General features: G+C 59.3%; 2 protein-coding genes across 2 annotated transcripts; one reads left to right on the plus strand and one right to left on the minus strand.

Moving 5' to 3' along the window:
* The first annotated feature begins 522 nt into the window (after window positions 1-522).
* On the plus strand, window positions 523-4,031 carry OAZ1 (ornithine decarboxylase antizyme 1). Its single transcript, XM_061190851.1, is given in 6 exon segments — window positions 523-757; window positions 2,172-2,229; window positions 2,231-2,317; window positions 2,731-2,903; window positions 3,335-3,420; window positions 3,646-4,031. Coding segments are annotated over 6 exon segments (684 nt in total). The 5' UTR covers window positions 523-611; the 3' UTR covers window positions 3,780-4,031.
* Window positions 4,032-6,383: 2,352 nt separating this feature from the next.
* PEAK3 (PEAK family member 3) lies at window positions 6,384-10,892 on the minus strand. The gene is given in 6 exon segments (XM_061188906.1): window positions 6,384-6,874; window positions 6,877-6,900; window positions 6,903-7,122; window positions 9,540-9,744; window positions 9,746-10,040; window positions 10,811-10,892. Coding segments are annotated over 6 exon segments (1,317 nt in total).
* Between the last annotated feature and the right edge of the window lie 328 nt (window positions 10,893-11,220).

The raw sequence follows: 11,220 nt of genomic DNA on the forward strand, positions 1-11,220 counted from the left end.
TTATGAGGTTATTACTGAAAATAGTTTTGTTCTATGGGGCGGTGTGGGAGCTGGGACCCTTCTCTCCAAATACCCGGGGCCTTTGTCGCCCAGAGCCGCTAAGGGGAGGGAGTCCTTTAGAGGAAGGGGACCCTAGCGAGGGCGACAGGGACCACCGCGGAGACGTGGCCACCGCGAGTCCCCCGAAAGCGGGCGCAGCGACACGCCCCGGCCCCCAGGCCCGGCTGCGGGGCGGGGCGGGGCGGGGCGCGGCGCGCGGCGCGCGTTCCCGACGCCACGCCGGCCCCGCCCCCTCCGCGCGCCCGCAGAGCTACGACGGGGAGGGGGAGGGAGCGGGACCCGACGCGTCCTGCTCAGTCCGAGGCGCGGCCCCACCCCGGGTCCCTCGCCGTCTGCCAATCAGACGCCGAGAGGGGCGGGCGCGCCTGGGCTTCCTGGTGGCCCCACTCCCTCGTGCGGCCGCGTTCCCGCGGCGTGGGGGGGGCGTGGCCTGGGCGCGGTACGTATAAAGGCGGGCGGCGGCGGAGGCGCCATTTTGCGAACGGCGAGCAGCGGCGGGGGCGCGGAGAGGCGCAGCGGAGGTTTTCCTGGTTTCGGACCCCAGCGGCCGGATGGTGAAATCCTCCCTGCAGCGGATCCTGAACAGCCACTGCTTCGCCAGAGAGAAGGAGGGGGATAAATCCAGCGCCACCGTCCACGCCACCCGCACCATGCCTCTCCTCAGCCTGCACAGCCGCGGAGGCCGCAGCAGCGAGAGGTGAGCGCCCCGCCCCCGCCCGAAGCTTCCAGAAGCGCCGCCGCGCAGGCCCGCAGGGGGCCGGCCGCGGGGCGCCACGGAAGTCCCGGGAGCGCGAGGTCCGCCCCTTTGTCGAGGCCACAGTCGCGGCCGGGGGGGGGGGGCAAAGGGGGTCTCTGATTGGATTGAGGGGCCCGCAGGCTACTTGGTCGGATTGGGGGGGGACACGAGGATTTCCGGTTGGATTGGGGGGTCGCCAGGGTACCTGGTTGGGATTGGGGGGCACGGGAGTCCACGGTCCGGTTTGGGGGTGGAAGGTTCCGGGGTCGGGTTTGGAGGGCGGTCGGGCCGGCGGGTCGCGGGAATCTGCGTTTTGCGGGCGCGGAGGTTTTAAGCGCTTAGCGGAGCGGCCCTTCCCCTTATCCCGCGCCCCGACGTGGCCCCGGGACGCGGCCGCCTTCGCGATCACTTTTTAGCCCCGAGGATGCGCGGAGCCGGGCGGCGCCACGTAGACGGCGCCCGGGGCCGTTCTCGGCGTGGCGGCCGGCCCGCCTCTCCCCCGTAGGACGGCTGGGTCGAGGGCGGTCGTGGCCGGGGGTCCAGGTGAGCCGCGCTCGCCGCGGACCGCGAGCTCTTTGACCACGGCCCCGGAGGTGCCCTCGCGCGGGCCTTGAGCCACGATGCCGACGCCCGCGGGTCGGGCGCCCCGGATGGGAGCCGAGCAAAATGGAGGCGACCGCGGGGCCTGTTGACACTGCGCAGCAAATGGCTGCTGGCGCTGCCGGCTGCGCGATTGTGAAAACCTCCCCCGGGGCCGAGGGCCGCTCTGCCGAGATGACGCAAGCGGAGGCCTCGGGGTGCGCGCGGGAGGGCGTCTGCGCGGGCCCGTCTCCGCTGCGCCGGCGGGGACACCGAACGGGCCCCGCGCCTCCCGGCGGGTGCCGACGACGAAAGGGCCGCAGTAGGGGCTGCTTCAGTGGAAGGACGGCTTTGCTGGGCTCCTAAGAAAAGGCTGTTAGAGCTTCAGGTCTGCTGGAGACTGCAAAGTGGAAAAGGGGAAGCTGAAGCGCTGGACTTAGAAGTGGGAAGTAGAACCTGGCGCAGGGCTGGGTGGGGCGACACTTAGCGCCGGTCAGAAGGTAGTTCAAGGGCAGAAGAGGCACCCAGGGGACGGGTTGGACCTTACCAGCGTCACCACCCGAGGAGGTGGATTTGAGGGGCTTCTTGTTGCTGTGGCTGCTGACCAGATGGAGGCAGATGTTGACTCTGCACCGGGCGTAAACATTGCGCTTGAAAGAGGGAGGCGCATCCCAGGGATCTGGGCTCTGGGCTCTGGTAGGCCTTGGTCTTCCGCTTGGCCTTGCTGGGGCTCGGGGCCCTGTCAGCGGAGGCGGAGCGTCTCCCCCAGTGCTGCTCACCAGTGCCTTTCCTCCAGTTCCAGGGTGTCCATCAACTGCTGTAGTAACCTGGGTCCAGGGCCTCGGTGGTGCTCCTGATGTCCCTCACCCACCCCTGAAGATCCCAGGTGGGCGAGGGAATAGTCAGAGGGATCACAATCTTTCAGCTAATTTATTTTACTCTGTAAGTATCCTCGTTCCTCGGACTTCTGGGTACCTGAGGTGGGGGGGAGAGAGTAGCCAGACCCAAAAAATGTTTTATGCACCTTTCGTGTGCCAGGAACTCTCCACATGGTTCTCCTGAATGCAAGATTGAAGGAACAAAGGTGCAGACGGCAGCGCAGGCTTTGCCTGAGCCTCTAGTAGCTGTTGGCAGCGCCTGTTTGTGCTCAGCCTGGGGCTCCTGCTCTGGCCTTGGGTGGAACCACCATTCCTCAGAGGCCCGGGAGGCTCCACACCCAAACAGCGCTGCAGGGCGTGGGGTGAACGGTCATATGGGTGCTTTTCTGGGCTTTCCAAACTGTCAGGGTACCAAGGGGGAAGATCCCCAGGCTGTGAAGGCTGGCGTCCAAGGTTGGATTTGGTCTTCTTCCACAGGATAATCGGCTGAATGTAACAGAGGAACTAACGTCTAATAACAAGACGAGAATTTTTAACGTCCAGTCCAGGCTCACGGATGCCAAACACATTAACTGGAGAGCGGTGCTGAGCAACAGCTGCCTCTACGTTGAGATCCCAGGCGGCGCTCTGCCCGAGGGGAGCAAGGACAGGTGAGGGCGGGCCTGTGTGTGCCTGGGGGGCAGAGCAAGGCAAACCGTGTTTGCACCTCAAAGTTGGACTCCAGAGGAGGGAAGCCTGAGTCAGGAGCCAGGCGGTGGTTATTGTTTCCGGGGTGAGGGTTCCCCTTTTAAGCAGTGGACCAGCAGTATCACCCAAGGGACACCAGGGGCCATCTGTGGTGGTCACACTGTGGGTGTTGCTCCTGGTGTCAAGTGGGTGGGGCCAGGGATACCCCACAGTGCCCAGGACGGTCCCCCAGAGTGACCTGGCTCCAATGTCAGCAGTGGCAAGGCTGACCCTGGATTAGACCCAGGAGAGGCTGGTGCTCCCAGTATGCAGATGAGGCCACAGACAAGTGGGAGAGCTGGGCTAGGGCCCCTGTGGGGCGGCCGGGGCGCGGGCCCTGACGCTGGAACCTCAGCTTCGCAGTTCTTCTCGAGTTTGCTGAGGAGCAGCTCCGCGCTGACCACGTCTTCGTTTGCCTCCATAAGAACCGCGATGACCGAGGTGAGTGATCTCCACACGGGGGAGAGGAGATGGGAGAGGCTGCCCACTGCCCTGGAGGCCAGGCCCAGGGTGGGGCCCACGCGGTCCAGGGGCCGCGCTACACCCTGCTGGGCAGTCCCCTTGCCCTAGACTTGGGCATTCTGTCTCAGGCGGTCCCCGGGCCGGCAGGACTCTGGGCCCTGCAGGTGGATGGGGGGTTCTGACCTGATGGTGTCTCCTCCGCAGCCGCCTTGCTCCGTACCTTCAGCTTTCTGGGCTTTGAGATTGTGAGACCGGGGCATCCCCTTGTCCCCAAGAGACCCGACGCTTGCTTCATGGCCTACACGTTTGAGAGGGAGTCCTCCGGTGAGGAGGAGTAGTGTGAGGCCCCTGAGGCCCCTGGGGCTCGATTGCAGACCGTTCCGTGTGCACTTGCTGCCGTGCTTCGGGCGGGTGGTGTGATCAACTGCGCGCTGACCTGCGTCAGCCTGCTCACCTGCTGGGTTTGTCCGCATGTCGTAATTGTGCAAATAAATGCTCACTCCAAATTAGCCGTGTATTTCTTGAAGTTTAATATTGTGTTTGTGATACTGAAGTATTTGCTTTAATTCTAAATAAAAATTTATATTTTACTTTTTTATTGCTGGTTTAAGATGATTCAGGTTATCCTTGTACCTTGAGGGAGGAGTTTCTTATTTGAAGTCTTTTGGAAACAGGCTTAGGTCTCTTAACTTGGAAAGATAGGTATTAATCTACCCTTCTATTGCTCTCAAACATCCAAATAAAACGATTACCCTTCCAAGACCTGTGTTGGCTCAGTGGTGTTGACAGGGGTGCTGTCTGAACGGAGGACAGGTGGAGGGGTGGGCCGGGGCCAGGAGAGGGGCCTCGAGGTTGCCTGGGGTTCAGGGAGCTGTGCGAGCGTCCTGAGCTGAGTGACCCCCCTACACACACTTCCTTCTTTCTGCAGAGGGGTGGGGAAGCCAAGGGCCCGGTCTCACCTCTGGCCACAGCCAGCCTTGGCCTCCTGTGGGCAGCTCGGCCCTGGGGCTCCACCCCGGCTGCTCCATACCTCGCCTTCCCGCCACTTCTAGGGCAGATGGCAGCCTGCCCCACCCCACACCTTGGGCTGTCACTCCTCTTTCCCAGTGCCATTCCCTGGGGTGGCTGAGGCTGGCTGGAGTGGCCTGGTTCCAGTCTGAAGCTGTTTACTGGGTCCTGGGAAGTGGTGGGGGGCGGGGCAGGGGCTGCCTGGGACTTTTCCAGCTTGGGGGCGGGGTGGTGTCTAGCTGTGGGCACCCTGCCCTTTAGCCTTTGTACAGTGTTGGGGCAGGAGCGCTGCTGGTGGGTGTCCTGGCCGGGGCAGAGGTGGGGAGGTCTGAGGCAGCCAGAAGGTGAAGACACTGCAGTGGCGGGGGGGGGGGGGGGCTGTGGTGAGGTGGGGGGCGGAAGGCGGAAGAGCTGCAGGGCTGCAGCGCCACCTGCTGGCTGCATCTGAGAGCGTGGCCCGGTGATTGACAAACAGGCTGCCAAGCGGGTATCTTTTACTGAGGAGGACGGAGTTTAGGGGGATTCAAGTATATTTGGGGGTTGGGTGGGCTATTCAGCTACCTGACAGATGATGGAGTTGGCTTTCAAAGGTCTGGGGACACAGCTATCTCCAGTCCAAGTCGGCAGGGCAAGGGCCGAGAAAGGGGTTTGGAGTCGGGGTGTTGGAGGAGGTACAGGAGTCTGAAGCAGAGGTAGGGGGGAGGGTGTCTGCAGTGGAGGGAACAACGGGCAAGGCCTGGAGGCCAGAAAGCACCTCCACGGATGGTGATGTGGCAGGCGGGGCTGGCCAGAGAGCATGCAGAGCCTTTAGAAGAGCCCCATTGTACTGTGAAGGTACTAGGGAGCCATGGGAGAGGTCTGAGCAGGAGAGGGCCCTGGTCATACCTGGGGGTCAGAAAGTTCCCCCCAGGATCACCATGGTAGGGTTGGGGTGAGTGAGGGGGCAAGACTGGAGACCCCAGGCTACAGCAGTGGGGCCCCTCAGGGCTCCTATGTCCATTTTTCAGAGGTATAAACCGAGACCTCATTCTCTCCCTCAGGTCCCCTGTTGTATACCACTTTGTTTATTCCATCAATTAAACGCCTAGCATGTGTTCAGCCTGGCCCCTGCCCTCAGGGAACTCACAGCCTGATGGGTGAGGTGAACAGGTGACAGGTAAAAAGATGAATAAATACTTCCAGGTGGTGACAAGTGCTCGGGGAAGGCAGGGCGCGGAGCCAGAGAGGGCACAGGAGGGGCAACTTTATTTGCTTAGAAGAGGTGAGATTTGGACAGTCTGGCAGAGGGAACAGGCCGTGCAAAGACTTGGTGGCTGGACGGAATTTAGTGTCACAGAGGAACAGCAAGGAGGCCATGGTGGGTGGAGGGAGTAGGGGGGGCAGGGCATGGGCACGTTTGGGCAGGTGAGCCCAGACCCCACTGGGGTGGGCTGGCTGTCTCAGGTTCCAGGGAGCCTCCCTCCCCCTGGAGGCCCCAAGCAGTTCTTGACAAGGTAGTTCACAGCACAAGGGGGTGTTCCAGGGCCAGGAATGCCTCTGATGCCGCCGTTCGGAGGAGTGTCCACACTGTCATGGAGACAGTGGCCATCAGACCCCAGCATTAGAAGGGCATCCTGGCTTCTGCTGGAAGGCGGTAGGAGCGGTTCTACACACTGAGAGAGACATTAATTGTCGGGGGGTTCCACACCTGGAAGAGGGGTGGGCACCTCTGGCATCAGAAAGCCTCAGCAGGCACTGGCCATTAGCCCCCAGCCCTGGAAGGGGGGCACCTGAATTCTTAGGGGACCTTGGGCCCAAGTTCCCAGCTGCATCCTCTGCTGGCCTTCTGGTCCCTTCTGGAAGGGGGCGTCCACCCTATCACCAGCCCCAGCCCTGGGAAGGGGGACCCGCCTCCTAGAGAGGCCCTGGAACAGGTGCATTGCTCACGGGAAGGATCAGTTCCATAGCAGCTCCAGGGCGAGGTACAAGGAGTCCTCGGTGGCCTTGGCCAAGTATTCACAGCACAGCCAGTCTTCCAAGCTGGGCACCTCCCCACCCACGGCCCGCTCGGCTAGGTGCAGGACCAGCAGCGCGTGGCGCATCCGCAGCCAGGACCCCAGCGGGGCTCCGTGGCCACGCAGCTCGGGCCCGGGCCCCCAGAGCAGCATCTGCAACGCGCCGTGCGTCCCGGCCGCCGGGGGCCGCGCGCGGGCCAGCTGGGCCGCCAGGTGCTCCAGGCCCACGGCCAAGGACGTGGCCAAGGGCGCGCCTGGGCCAAGCGGCTCTCGGAGTGGGCGGCCGGGGGGTCGCGGGGGGCCGCGGCCGAAGTCCACCAGCAGCAGGCGCTGGGGCCTGGCGGCTGAGCAGCCCCGCGGTGCCGCCAGCAGCAGGTTCTCGGGCCGCAGCTCGGCCGGGGCCGCAGCCCGCGCCTCCCGGCGCTCCAGGGCTGCAGGAGCAGCAGGGCCACGGCCTTGCGAACTCCTCAGGCGGCTGCGCGCCCGTCTCCACAAGCCACTGGACCATCGTGAGCTCCGGCACCTCCGCCGCCAGCGCCACGGGGCTGCTCCAGGGCGTCTCGGGAAGTGCGCCCTCGGGCGCCAGACCACACAGCTCCTGGAGGTTGAAATGCCGGGCCAGCAAGGCCTGCGGCCCTAGGCCACACGGGTGGGGCCCGTCAGCTCCTGGCTTGGGCACCTGCGGGACAGAGGGACACTTCAGAGCTCCCCGCCACCAAACCAGCACAGCTCGCCCAGTGCCTCTACCTGTTCTGAAGACTTCCCACCCAACCCAACCTGCCCACCATCGCTGTATCCCTCCAAAAACGAGGTGTTCGTGTTAATTCGGATGTTGGTCGCCAGTATGATTTTAAAGAAAGCTACACCAGGGAGGATAGTGTTTAGGGGATCGGACTTTCCACTCTGCCAAAGGGGCGGATGCTTGCCACTTGGTAGCAAGGGAGATGACAGCTAAGGTGCCAGAGCTGGGCTGTCCAGTAGAAATGCAACTCGGGCCACGGCGGAATTCAAATTTTCCAGTAGCCACATTTTAAAAAAGTGAAAAGGAGCAGGTGAAAGTAACTTTCTTTCTTTTTTCTAAAAAAAAAAAAATTCACTAGTTTGTTTTATTTTTTAGATTCCACATACAATTGAAAACGTACAGGATTTGTCTTTCTCTGTCTTATTTCACTAAGCATAATACCCTCCAAGTCCATCCATGTTGCTGCAAATGGCATTATTTTGTTCTTTTTCATGGCTGAGTAGTAGTCCATTGTAGATATAGTTCACATCTTCTATTGATGGACGCTTAGGTTGCTTCCATGTCTTGGCTATTGTAAATAATGCTGCTATGGACATTGGGGTGCATATATATTTTCTAATTAGCGTTTTCAGTTTTTTCTGGATATATACCCAGGAGTGGAATTGCTGGATCATATGGTAGTTCTATTTTTAGTTTTCTGAGGAACTTCTAGACTGTTTTTCACAGTGGCTGCACCATTTTACATTCCCACCAACAGTGTACAGGGTTCCCTTTTCTCCACACCCTCGACAGTATTTGTTATTTGTGGTCTTTTTGATGATGGCCATTCTGACAGGTGTGAGGTGATACCTCATGGTGGTTTTGATTTGCATTTCTCTGATTAGCGATGTTGAGCATCTTTTCATGTGCCTGTTGGCCATCTGTGTGTCTTCTTTGGGAAAATGTCTCTTCAGGTGTTCTGCCCATTTTTTTAAAAATAAATTTATTTTTATTTTACTTTTGGCTGCGTTGGGTCTTCGTTGCTGCGTGCGGGCTTTCTCTAGTCACGGCGAGCGGGGGCTACTCTTTGTTGCGGTGCGCGGGCTTCTCATTGCAGTGGCTTCTCATTGCAGAGCACGGGCTCTAGGGGCACAGGCTTCAGTAGTTACAGCACGCGGGCTCAGTAGCTGTGGTGCATGGGCTTAGTTGCTCCGCGACATGTGGGATCTTCCCGGACCAGGGCTCGAACCCGTTTCCCCTGCATTGGCAGGCAGATTCTTAACCGCTGCGCCACCAGGGAAGTCCCCTGCCCAGTTTTTAACTAGGCTTTTTTTTTTGATACTGAGTTTTATGACCTTGAAAGTAACTTTCATAATCTATTTTATGTAATCCAATTTATCCAAAATGTTATCATTCAACAGGTCACCAAATGAAAAAAGTATTAGTGAGATGTTTTACATTATTGTTATTATTATTGATACTGAGTCTTGGAGACCTGGTGTGTATTTGGTACTCAGAGCATATCTCAATTGGCACCAGCCCCACTTCAAGTGCTCAGAAGTCACCCATGGCCAGCAGTTGCAGTACTGAACAGCAAAGCTCTTTCTAGAAAGTAGGAGAGTATCAGCCCTGGGGATTACATTTGAATCACCTTGGGGCAAGGGTTAAAAAGGACAGGTGCTGAGGTGGGGCTCTGGGAGTGTGTAATTTAAAAATAAACTCCCCAGGGGTCTCTGAGATGGATGGAACCAGGATGGAGCTGTCAACTAAAGAACTCACAGCCAGCAGCAACTTACTCCCTCCATGCTCCGGTCTGTAAAATGGGTCCATAATAACACATTCTGCCGAATGGGTGAGGTTCCTCCAAAATGGTGATGTGTCTGACACTTGGTAGTCTGGTTTATTTGATGGGAATCTTTTTTTTCTTTTTCTTGGTGGTGCATAAAACAGAAGCATCTTATAACAAAACGTGGTGATGCTTGCATGAGGATTAGCTGAATGAAAGTGTCTAAAAGTCCTTAGAACAGCACAAGACATGAAGGAACAGTGCTCAGTATATTTTGTTGAAGATGATGATGGAAAGTGGGAGCTATCAGCCGGCTGTGGGTTTCTGGCGCCAGAATTCACGGGTGAGTGAGTTAAAATGCAGACTACTGGGGCCCTGAGAGTCGTGAGGGAGATTTTAACAAGACTCCCAGGTGATTTGAATGTAGGTCGCCCCACACCTGAGAAACGCGGCTCCAAGGGCTGACGGTGTTTGTTCGTAAGTTAGTTGCAAAATAAGCAATTGGGCCTGAGTCTGAAGAGCCCTGGGTTATGCCTTGGACGGGACACTGGGGAAACCTCCGAGGAGGCGGGGCGGAGGCGGGGCTCACCTTGGCAGCCAGGAGGTGCCACGCCTCCTTGTTCCTCCGCACCAAACGGTAGTAGAGGGCGTCCCAGCTCTCCACGCAGGGCGAGCTGTCCAGGAGGCGTAAGCGGTGGCCGGGGCGGCAGGGGCCCGGGAGGCCCCCCAGGAGCCGGGCGTGCAGCCGGGCGTACACGGCGCGGAGGCCCTCCAGCTGCCGGGCCTCCAGCGCGGCGGAGGGAGAGGCCCAGCTCGGTGTCCAGCGAGAAGAAGGGCAGCTCTGCAGGGGGACAGGCTGTCCCCGCCCTGTCGTCGCCTGCCTGGCTCTCGTCCACACTGCGGGATCCCAGAAGGGGCTTCTGAGGCTGCCCTGCTCGAGTGGGGCCGGGGCTGGGGGACTTGTGGGTGGGCAGCGACTGGGCCCTGGTCAGGGTCTTCTTGGGTAGGGGCTGCGGGTCAGTAGCGGGGCGCTCAGATGTCCGTGCGCAGCAGCATACCTTGGAAGGCAGCAGGCGGGCACGGACCTCACCTGTGGGGGGAGGGAGTGGGGGAAGGGCGTGAGGCCACGCAGAGTGGGGTCCTGTGCGCATGACTCCACCCTCGGCCATAATTCCTTCATCTCTAGAATGGAAACAATGGGGAGCTCCCTGGTGGTCTAGTAGTTAGGACTTGGAGCTTTCACTGCCGTGGCCCGGGTTCAATGCCTGGTCAGGAAACTGAGATTCCACAAGCCACGCAGCACGGCCGAGAAAAAAAAAAGGAAAAAATACCAACTCCAACTACCCTATGCCCTGTGGGGTAAGGATGCCATCTCCAATTTACAGATGAGGAAACAAAGGTTCAGAGGAGTGACAAGTCAGTGGCAGAGAAACATCTGGCCCAGCACAGGTGACCCCCACTTCCCTGTGTGGCTCTGGGCAGGTGACTGAGCCTCTCTGAACTCCAGTTTCCTCATTTTTAGAAGCTGGTTATCCAACTTTTTTTTTTTTTTTTTTTTAAACAAAGAGTTTTATTAAAGGTAGTTAAAAAGCTGCTATAGGACTTCCCTGGTGGTCCAGACTCCGCGCTTTCACAGTAAGGAGCACAGGTTTGATCCCTGCCGGGGGAACTAAGATCCCACATGCCGCGCGGCACGGCAAAAACGAAAAAAGAACAACAAAAAATCCCTGCTGTAATCTAGTTAAACCATCATGGGGCAGAGCGTTCCTTACATGGTAATGAAACACTCAACCTTTCTTCTCTGGCGGCCTCACCAGCCACCTGTCCCACCCCCACCCGGGGCCCCTCCCAGGCTCTCACCAAGGTTGCTGTACGTGGGCTGGGTCAGCCAGGTCGGGGCGTTGGCCCCGGGGGTCTCGGTGGGTGGCTCTGGGTTGCTCATGCTGCTGGGGGAAGGTCAGAGTGCAGGGCATGTGTGGGAGGGGCCCAGCACCTGCTGTGTGGCCCTGGGAGGGTTGCTTGACCTCTCTGGGCAAATGTCGCCCATCAACCTTTCAGGGCGGCGAGAAGGACCCTGTACTTTTGTGACATGGACAGAATGTCCAGCTGTGAGGACAAGACCTCAAGGGGGTGGGGGAAGAAGCTGGGGGCCGGTGACAATACCCAGGGAACCCATGCTTAGGCCTTGTCCCCAGAGCTCAGCCCTCTCAAGCTGTGTGGTTGCCAGCAGCAGCCTGGGCCCCAGCTCTGCCCCACCCAGATTCCAGGTT

Source organism: Eubalaena glacialis, chromosome 4 (genome assembly GCF_028564815.1).
Source record: "Eubalaena glacialis isolate mEubGla1 chromosome 4, mEubGla1.1.hap2.+ XY, whole genome shotgun sequence".
Lineage (NCBI taxonomy): Eukaryota > Metazoa > Chordata > Mammalia > Artiodactyla > Balaenidae > Eubalaena > Eubalaena glacialis.